Here is an 11,228-nt window from a genome sequence, read left to right as displayed (position 1 = left end):
TCAAAATAAATCTAACTTCTGCAAGACTTTTCGACTGATTGTCCTCTTGACTGCTCCCTTCACTTCATTGTTCCTTAGGCTGTATATGATGGGGTTTAACATAGGAGTGATGACAGTGTAGGACAATGACACTAGCTTCTTGCTTTCAGGAGACTGGTTGGATTTGGGCCGTAGGTAGGTCAAGCTGGCTGTTCCATAGAAAAGGGATACCACAATGAGGTGTGATGAACAAGTGGAAAATGCCTTCTGGCGACCAGTAGCAGAGGGCATCCTCAAAATAGTTGTGATAATGCGAGTGTAGGAGACCAAAATGAGAGAAAAGGGAAACATAATAAATAGTAGTGTGGAGGCAAGTGCTTGCATTTCATACGTGGTTGTATCCTTAGTGACTAGTTTCAGTACTGGGGGACCATCACAAAAAAAGTGGTCTATGGTGTTTCGTCCACAGAAAGGAAGGGCCATCATCCAAGCTGTCTGTAGCATAGAGACAGGAATGCCAGACATCCAAGAGACTATGGCCATCCACCAGCATAGGGACCTATTCATTATGACTGAATATTGGAGAGGGTTACAGATCGCCACGAAGCGATCATAAGCCATCATAGAGAGAAGGAAACATTCAGAGCTGCCAAAGAAGAAGAAGAAGTACATCTGGGTACCACAGGCTACAAAAGAGATGATTTTCCTTGGGGACACTAGATCTACCAGCATCTTCGGCACCATGACCAAGGTGAAACAGACTTCAAGAAGTGATAGGTTTCGGAGAAAGAAGTACATGGGTGTGTGCAGGGCAGGATCCACACTGGTAACTGTGACAATAAGGAAGTTGCCAAACAAGGTGACTGTGTAGATGAGCAGGAACAAAACGAAAAGAGAAACTTGCATCTCAGGGTTGTTTGTAAAACCAAGAAGAACAAATTCAGTGACTCTGGTGTTGTTTTCACAAATCATGTCTGAGACTAGTTCTCTCTAAGAATCCAAGTATGTGCATCAAAGGATAGTCTTTAAATATAGATATAAGCTCAAAATTCTCAAAAAATCCATAAACACGTCTCTATTCTCAGTTGTCTTACCATTCTATTTCTCTGAACCAGAAAGAATGTTTACAATGAGATAAAATCAAGGGAAAAGAAATATTTTGCATGAATCCTAGTAATTGCTGATCATCCAGGTGAAGCTTTTTTCTCTTCAGAGGTCACAGTCTGAGGCTCACATTCTTCATCTGAGGCATGGTATTTTTCCAGGTTAAGTAGATAGTATAGAAAGATAATCATTAAAATAGAACCATTTGCTAATTTTTAAAAATAAATTCAGGGTGCCAAAAGATAAATTATGAACTAGTTGGACTTTTCTAATCTTTGATTATATAAATGACATGTTTCTACTGAATGGAGCGCATTTTACACCATCCCATCCACTATGTACATACATATATACATTTACATATACATAAACATTCACACACAAATATATGTATATATGAGAGAAACTCAGTAAATAAACATGAGTAAACAAAGATATACGCATAATAAATGTTTATGATTTTGGCGCTTTTCTGTAGTCTTCATGAGACTGCTAATTTATGTGATTTTTGATATTGTCCGCTGAACCATAATTTCACTTCACTGGGCTCCTGTTTCTTATTTAAAATAGACTTACCCTCTGAAAGTAAGGAGCTGAAAACTCACAGCCTATTGATTTAACATGAGATAAGTAGCCCATTTGAAGAGTTCTATGTTTTAATTGTAACTCTAAAGATACATACTTTGGTAATATCTCACCTGTCTATTTTGCTTACCGTAAGTTCTCAAATCAATATTGTCAATAGCATAACGAAAGGAATTCTGGCGATCCCAGGCAGTCTGTGTCCCTCGACGTCCCCCTATAGGTTATAGGTGTGACAGTGATTGTGACCATTACCTTCTCATCACTGTTGCAAAACCTGCTTCAATACCATTCCCATCATCAGTAACAGCAAAAACATTATTCCTGCACATTTAGCAAAAGTTTATAAAAAGCTTCATATGCATTATTATGCTCACCAGCATTTTGCAAAAATTCTAAACTTGCTGTAGTTCTGTCTTGAGAAAAAAAGAACAACGTGAGAGTTGACAAAGGTATCAAGATTTTATAATAGACTAACAATTTTTTGTGTACCCTTAAAGTGGCTCAACCATAACCACCTCTCAGAATTCTGATGTTGCCACGGCAGAAAGCAGTACTAGGTTGAGCGGCTGGTCTTTGAGTGATCAATCTCTATAGCGCACCATCCATGGTCTCCACTGTGAAATATGAATAAAGCTACCCAAGAAAATTACCAGTTTTTTGATAATTAGTGTTGCACACTTTCTACTTTGAATGGGCACATTTAAATTTAGTAAAATTTTGGAGAACTCGGGGTTAACAGTGTCACAGGATGTACCTGCAAATATCCCTCTCAAGGGCTGGTCCTGTGGCGAAGCGGTTAAGTTCACCTGCTCCCAGGCATTGGTAGCCTGGTGTTCTCAGGTTCAGATCCCAGGCACGGACCTACATACTGCTCCACCAAACCATTCTGTGGCAGCATCTCACACACAAAATAGAGGAAGGTGGGCACAGACGTTAGTTCAGGGCCAATCTTCCTCAGCAAAAAGAGGAAGACTGGCAGCAAATGTTATCTCAGGACCAATCTTCCTCACCAAAATAAAAAACATCCCTCTCAGTCTTTCCATATCCTCAAAGAACTACAGATTACATTGCATGTATTCTCTAAAAAAGAGATTCACCAGCAGTGACATGCAATCACTACCACAGATTTACACTGATGTCTTTTTTAAAAAGTTGCAAACTGTGGTTGAGTTGCCATGATTACTACAAAGCTCTAGAGAATGTACTATTTTACTTGTAGTATGGCATTTGGTAATTTAATGACATTTACTTAAGTTCAATAATTTAATTGGCTATGTCTTGATGAGGCCGAAGAGATTTTTCACTTCCCATTCAGCAAGGCAACTTCAACCTTTTCTGAGAAAATAGACTTTATCTCTCATTCTGCCAGCTTTCTCACAAATATATGGTTTCTCATAAAAATGATTATGGGTCAATGCAATTACAGCATCATATTTGGAGCACAACCTGAAGCTGAGATCATCATTAAATTTCTCTCACTGGAACAGCACTTCTAACAACCAGAAATATAAATTGGTAAAAATTGGAGAGCACTTAATCTCAGTAGCTGACTTGAAAGTATTCTGTATGGTTATACTCCACAGCATTTCTTAAATACACAACCATTGTTTTCTTAATACTCTTTTCCTTAGCATTCTATAACTTTCTAGCCAGAGCAGGGTCCTATTGTTTTTGCTTTCTTCTATTTTAATAAAGCATAAAGTTATTCCCTTTTCCATAAACAAGGTCCTATATATATTTCTTAAAATGCTTTTGTCATATATAGATACACAGATAAAACTGCTTTTTTAAAAATTGAGGAACAAAATAAATCATAAAGAAATATCTTAATATGTCTTACCAAATACATCCTCATATTTCTTTTTTAATTAAAAGTTTAATGATTTTCTTAAAAGAGAAGGAATACTTTGAGAGAAGTGTTAACTGATCTTGAAATCCGTTGATTATCTCAAATCTTCAGAATTAAGCAAACACCTTAGGCAGACTAACCTGCTTTGCATTGGCACTAAATGGTTGGTATATTTTAGTAACAATATAAAAAAGTATGACTGGCCTAGGGGAAATGATCCCTAGGACATTAGAAGGGACTACTGTTAATTAAACAAATCTTTTAATCTCATAGGGGAAAATATAGAATTTTCACGAAACTGGTTATATTTTCTTTAAGTCATAATGACTGCAATTCAATAAGTATTTCTCAATAATAGATATTCTTTGGTGGGTCTATTGGGCACACTGGTGAAGTCCCTTGGGATTATAACTATTAAGATACCAAAACTATGTGAGGAATATAAAATTTAGTTTTCTCCTGAAAATTTGTTTATTTGTGGGGTAGTTTTGGTCCTATGTAGATAAGAGAAATGTGTATCATGTTTTTGAAACTTACATGATTTTAAATCTTATTTTTAAAATTTTAAACATATTTTCCTAATAATAATATTTTTTAAATGATTAACCACATCAAGTTACGCTGATAATTAGTTGTATTTTATTGTTGTCTTATACTTAAATATTTTGGCTATTGATTTGTTTTACTATGAGAACATTGTAAAAAGCACCAAGATTCATATGTTGTTTCGTGGAAGCAGTACCTTATGTCCAACATGGTCAATGCCATAAAGCAGTAAGTGATTTTTCTTTTTTTTAATCCTTAGAAAGTTTTATCCTTGGATTTTCTGAGACTATTTTAATTGAGAAGGCGGAGACATAACATTATTCTTTGAAGTGTTTTGGAATGAGCTAAGAAAACTGTGGAAATCACTTTATTTTATTGTAATATATTAGCTGTAGAAGCAATTCATAAATAAATGCAAACTTAAAATAGTTACAAATTAGCAAAGTGGGAATGATTCCAAAATATTCTAATGAAATCTTTGGAGGGCATAAAGCCTTGAAAAGGCCTGTCGACGAAAATAATCCATAACCAATCTATAAATGAAAATTTGGGTGAGTTTATTCTGAGCTAAAATCTGAGGACCATAGCCCGGGGCCTTTCTTCCAAAGGAAGAAAGGATACCAAAGAAATGAGGTGTACAGAGTGGTTATATACTCCCAAAGAGGGTGCTTTACATATGATTGAAATGTCCCTCCCACAATAGTCACAAGATCGCCCTGTCGGCACAGCACTTGACGGACACAGCAGGTAGTGGGTCTGCTGTCTTGGAGGGTGCAGCAGGAGGCAAGTCCATTGTCTCGAGTTGGGTGGCGACAGGTGAGCGCAGCAATCAGTTCCTAGCCTAAGGAAAGATGCTTAATCCTTAAGTAATGCCAACATTGGGAGGGGGAGGGAAGTTGCACCTTTATCTCAAGGGCCTTCGTTCTTGCCATAGGGAATATCTAAAGCAGATATACAATGCATGCTCAACAGCCATGGTCAGGCCCTTTTGGAAAGACAAGGTCAGGCCGAATTAGGTTTATACCAAATGGCTTCCTCATGTACTCCAATATATCCTATTATTTGCCATTTTTATTTGCCATTTTCCCTTTTTGATCTATAATCTTTTGATAGAAAGCATTGATGATCAAAATATTGTCCCTCGGCGCCAGGGTGGTTGCTGCCTGCCCTTGGTCCATTATGTCCCTTGGTGCTAGGCTTTTATCTCATTTATTTGCCTAGTCGTCCAAATTGGGGGGAAACAGTAGACAAGCATGGAAGTATATGTATTAACAGAGTAAGCATTTCATAGGTCATGTAATTTCCAATTAATTTTAGATTGTTGCACAAACATTGTATATGTGCTTCTCTATGACACTTTGCATTTACATTGTCTTCATTATGATTTCATGAACTATGGTTATTTAAACAATTGATTACGTTTTTTTCCCTGATCATTTATGTATATACTTTTCCCATTTTGAGAAAATAGATCTAATAATCCTGGAGCATTATTTAACTTTTAGAAATTTTAAGAACACAGAAAATAAAAAAAAAGAATCTACTGAGACAACCTAATAAATGTAAAACCCAAGACTCTCTCAGTATTTATTTTCATTTTGATTCTGTTATGTGTCAACCAGGATGAGTTTGCTTAAAACATTCTATCCAAGTTAAGCCACTAATTTATCACTGAGATTTTTCCATCGCCTCAATCTCTGTTATCACCGGACACTTTCCACTTTGTACCCTGAAGCAAAATCAATCAGCAGAAACAGTTTGTGATTTCAATGTGTGTAACAAGAAATTTCAGTTTTCCTATGCATGTTAGGATTCTGAGAATGGATGAGGTAAAATAAAATGAAAATAGAGAATAAAGGATACAGAAGCAGATAGAAATATATAAACATAATCAGGAAATTGTACGAGTTGTGAGGAGAAGAGAAGAGAAAAATAAATTAAGCCTATGGTAACCTAGAAAGGGAAGAAGGGCTTTTTAGTAAATGGATAGTGAGTTTGTAGAAAAAATTAAAAGAATATTTAAAAGCTGTAAATTGGTAACTAAAAATTTTAAAAATTAAAAGTGTGTAAATTAGTAAGTAAAACCATGTAACTTAGTAAGTAAAAATTAGTAAATAAAAATTATGGAGAAAAATTGTTTAACAATGAAATTTCTCTCCATCGACTTCTATTCCTTGCACTTACCATTTTATTCTTTGTCTAAAATACAGAATGGAAACAAAAACAATTTTGAGATCAGCATGTCCTAAAAGATATGAGGGTGAGTATTTGGTAAATTTCAACACATAATGAATCTCATAGCAGTGGTGACACAAGTTTTAGGAGGCATACATTTCCCTACCGTAAGGATATTCAAATGATTGGCTAACTCATAATTAAAGAAATACTGATTCTAGAACACTATTCTCAACACCCAGCATACATCGAGACAGTCATATTCCTCAGATTTGTACAGTTAGTGTATTGGAAATTAGGATTAAGTTTGAAAGAGTGTATTTTCCAAAGTTGTCCTCTTAAAAGTACAACATTTTTGTACAAATAATTATAGGACATTTTATAGTACATTTTTAAAAAAGAAAAAAAGATTAATGGTATCTATAAGGAAAATTTCCTTCTTCAGTATCTTCATCATCAAGAAAATGAAATGATTAAGTTTTGGTCATCCCTAGATCAGACAATGTTTTCTGTCTTGATGATATCCATATCATTATTTCCAACCTCTAATAGATTCATTATTATTAGAAAAGCATATATAAATAAATAAAAATAAACATATAACGACAAATAAAAGCTGTTTTCAGTAATATCTAGAACAATTTACAGGAACTCTAAGATAAAGTAATAAGATCAACCATGAAAATCATGTTAATAATATAGGCATATATTCGTGAAAAGAAAGTACTGTTATTTTTCATGAACTTATTTTTTACATTCACTTAATCATGAGCAACCTCTTATAACTTTTGTTTGTTTACATTTGTGAAGCCTTTTCTTGTCATGAGGATCTAAGTGACAGGTTTCAAGCACTTTATATGTTTGAATTAAAACTGGAAGTCACTGACACATTAACTTATCATTACAAGCAGCCAGATATCCGCTTAGGGTCACTCAAAGAAACACCCATTATTGCATTACACCCAAAGCCAGGTTTGAGGAATCCTTGACCCTTCCTCCTTCTTCTACCTAGAAGAGTGGGCAGCAACCAAAAGCGTGGGTGGCTAGTTTAAATCCTACATCCTGGGCCTCAGGCTCATTAACAGGTGGGAGGGTTGGGAACTCATATTCCCTCACTCAGCACTTCAGCAGGAGGATCCACAACTGAATATGAGGAGTAAAAGATCCCTAACTTTGCATACGGAAGGACTGTGCCTTCCTCTTCCAGAAAAATTTATCTCTTCCAGCAATTCACCCCCTTCAAGAAAACTGTCCAGACTGGGAGGGGTACAATAGGTCAGCCAACAGTTTCATAGATTCTGGAAGAACGTGTAAGACTCCTAAGTCAGAGATAACAGACATTATTACTCATAGTATAGCAGATGGCGTGAGTTCCGTGTTTGCATCAGTTCCCCTTGCCTCCCAATCCCCACAAAACGACACAGAGAGGTTGAGCTTAGAAAACCCTCAATATTTTAAAGAAGCTGCTGGAAAATCTGTCCAACTTGCCTAACGGGGTTACCTTATCTTTACAATCCTAATCAGGAAAAAGAAATCTGCCTTCTTAAATGGAAAGAGATATTATCTCACTCTTCATGGCTGAATGATATAAAAACATCGTGTAAAAATAATCCAGAACAAGAGCTAATACAAGATATGTAGAAAGACCACGGAGAATTGTCACCCAACAGTCATGAGTGCACAGGTAGTTGCATAAATTGACACTTAAGGAGGATTTTTGGAATTAGTTTTCTGACTTTGAAGAGTTTGAAGACAGTGCTGGGACTGTAAGAAGATGGGATATTAGAAGTCCATGGCATCAAGTATTGACAGAATTACCTAGATCATCGCTTAGAAAGAAGTTTTTATTAAAGGGTGACCTTTCTCACACTGAATGTAGGGGATACAGAGAAATATGGTAAGTGTGTGAAATACAATCACTGTAGCACTATACAGGACGTTGAAGAGTTAAAGGAAGAAAATGACAAGCTTGTGGCTTTAAATTCTTAGTTTGATTTATCATCAGCAAACTATGAAGTTCTCATGACTGCCTGAAATAAATTTCTCTCTTTATAGCTTTGTGTCAGTTGTTGCTGAAAACAAAGGTAGACTCTGATCTTTCAGGTTGCTAAATAGCAACTTCAGTTGAAATTACATCCTTACCAGATTTCTCTTGAGAAAGTTCATAGATTGGAAATAGAGAGGGGTTAGGAGAAAATCAAAATAGATATGTTTGGGACATTTCATATATTTCTAATTTTCCTAAGGAAAAATCAGACAGTAATTCATTTACAGCACAAGCTATGCTCTTCTCTCCCCTCATGTCTTATAACATTGGTGGTACTTCGTTTAAAATAATAATGACCAGAAAGGAGGTAGCTAACTTTAAAGTGGACTCCATGTGTCTTCTTGACCCGTGCCTACCAAAATTCATTGTCCCCATCTTAAAAAATAGTCATGCCCAGCATGATAGAGAGGGTGAAATAAAAATCAAATCTCAAAGGAGAAGACCTGTATGCTAAAAGTATTGTAGGGAGTGTTTAGTTCCTTTGGGCCTCTATAACAAAAGACCAGAGACTGCATGGCTTATATACAAAGAAATTCATTTCTTACAGTTCTGGAGGTTGGAACCGGACATAAGAGTGTCATCATGGTACTATGAGGGACCTCTTTTGGGTTTCAGATTTCTTGTTCTATATTTTGGCATGGTAGAAGGCAAAAGAGATCTCTTTGGATCCTCTTTTATAAGGACACTAATCCCATTCATGAGGGTCCACCTTCATGATCTAAGCACCTCCCAAAGTCCCCATCAACTAATACCATCATCTTTGGGAGTTAGAATTTCAAAACATGAATTTTGGGGGACACATTCAGACAATAGTAGTAATTCATCAATTTTCATTGACAACATCCTGGGGAATATATGTGGGAATAGATTCTAAGGGTAGTATTCCAGAGCAAAAGTAAATATAATTTAACATTGGAGTAAATTTATTGATGTATTTTTAGTTATTGTGGATTTAATGGAATAGTTCAAGCTTCTGATGGTGGCTGTAATTTCTCGTTCTATTGGATAATAACTTGGACTTGAATGATTTTTCTTGATTAAATTTGAAATACTAGAAATCATTTCAATGAATAAAAGTAAATCCAATGTAGAATGATAGTGATATGGAACAGTTTTATCATGTGCAATCCACCTACATATCACTCAACTATGTTGCTGGGGAAGAACCAGAGGAGAATTCTTTCTTCAAGGTTTTGATGTATTCACAAGGGGGTACTAACAGCTTTCAAAAGTATTATAACTGCTGGCCTGAAATGAAGGGGGGACATGCTTTCATTAAAATGACCTCCCTGATTCTAGTGGACATGATGGCATCATGCAAAGGCAAAGACTACATCATAGGGCTTAATTGACATTGGCATATGGGTGTGGTTACTTTCTAGTCAGTAGAGTTAGTGTGATCCAAATTACATGATGCACCCTAGTAGTGGATAACAGATCACAGCGGTCCTAAGACTGAAATAAGTAGGTAATCCATTAAGTTCTTAATTTGTCTATATAATTGAAAGTCCTCCAGGTGGGGGGGAGGGGAGAGGGATGATTCATCCATCATAATGCACTTGGAGTTCCCTATCCAATTAAAGACTTCAGTGAGTTCATGGAGCCAGAATCGATTTAAGGAAGTTATCCTTGAGGAAGGGCGATGATTGATACTAATATCTAAATATCCCTCCAGTCTTCCTGAAAGGATAAATGTTGCTTTGCCAGGAAAACTGTCCACTAAAGAGAGTGAAACCTGGAACTTTCAGGGATTGTTTGACCTCGTTTCTGAGCTAATCTTAATTCCAATGACTATGGAATGCCACTATATATACTTATTAGAGTGGAGGATAATGGGAACAGAGGAAGGTTTATTGATCAGTGGCCGTCATGTTCTAGTCTCATTTACAGTGATCCCACTGCATGTGAAAAATCATCCTGAATATATTGTTAGAAGAGAGAAACTCAAGGCTAAGTTCTCTCTGAGTAACACATAGTAACACTAAAGCATGTTTCCTAGGGGGAGCTCCAGTATTTTGTGTTACTTTCAAATATTTTAAAAAACAATGCAGTAGTGGCGATCCATTCCACATGGCCATTCAATTAAACTGCTTACCTGTCCTAACACAGGTGAATCTTACAGGGTAACAGTGACTTCATAGACTGAATCAGGTGGTAACTTCAATTGCAACTGGCTTTTCAGTTATGTCCCATTTTCTGGTTTAAGTCAAAACAGTCCTGGCACTAAATCTCGAATTATCAATTTGTGAGTGCACTTGTATGGATTAATAGATAATAACGCAAGTAGTTTACATTGTCTGTCAGGTAAAATAGTAGACCCTGATACTCGCTTTAGGGCTATCTCTGGCCTTTTGATATAAGTAAGACCACGGGCAAGCAAACCACAGCCCACAGGGCAAAAGCAGCACACGGCTTGTTTTCGTACAGCCTTCCATCTAGAAGTAGTTTGTACATTTAGAGGGTTATCAGAAGAAGAAGGAGGGAGAGGAGGGAAGGAGGAACGGAGAAGGACGAGAGAAGGATGGAGGAAGCGTGTGGCGATATGCTAGGAAGTCATTTTTAAAAATGTATCATATAGAGAATCAGAACTTTTCAGAAAAAATATTTTTAAAAGAAAAATTAAAGTGAAGTATGTAATTTTATTTTACAAATAGACGGATCCAATTTTCCCGTATCTACCATAACAACTACCTGTTAACGGTCTGCTTTCAAGAAGATATCTCCCTATCATTCTGTTCTGAAATAGACGGTATTTTAACAATAAATGAAAAAGTAACCGGTTTTCAAAGGAAAGCTGTAATAAGAAAAATAAATTTAGAAGTTGATTGTTTGAAATTATTGATATGGTTATTGTTACTGAAAAGTATAGTGTTATTAATTATGAAAATGTTCCTCCCCCACTGGAAGACTTCAGGCAAAACTGTTTCACACTTTGTTAAAATA

The 11,228-nt window shown here is 36.1% G+C and overlaps 1 protein-coding gene across 1 annotated transcript; it reads right to left on the bottom strand.

Moving 5' to 3' along the window:
* LOC106832639 (olfactory receptor 10A7) lies at window positions 1–951 on the bottom strand. Its single transcript, XM_014843472.2, has one exon. It carries the CDS (start codon window positions 949–951, stop codon window positions 1–3), a length of 951 nt encoding a protein of 316 aa, XP_014698958.2.
* Between the last annotated feature and the right edge of the window lie 10,277 nt (window positions 952–11,228).

The sequence above is a fragment of the Equus asinus genome, chromosome 22 (genome assembly GCF_041296235.1).
Source record: "Equus asinus isolate D_3611 breed Donkey chromosome 22, EquAss-T2T_v2, whole genome shotgun sequence".
In the NCBI taxonomy this organism is placed as follows: domain Eukaryota; kingdom Metazoa; phylum Chordata; class Mammalia; order Perissodactyla; family Equidae; genus Equus; species Equus asinus.
The sequence above is the reverse complement of the archived record's forward strand: the minus strand, read 5'-3'. Positions and strand labels throughout refer to the sequence as shown.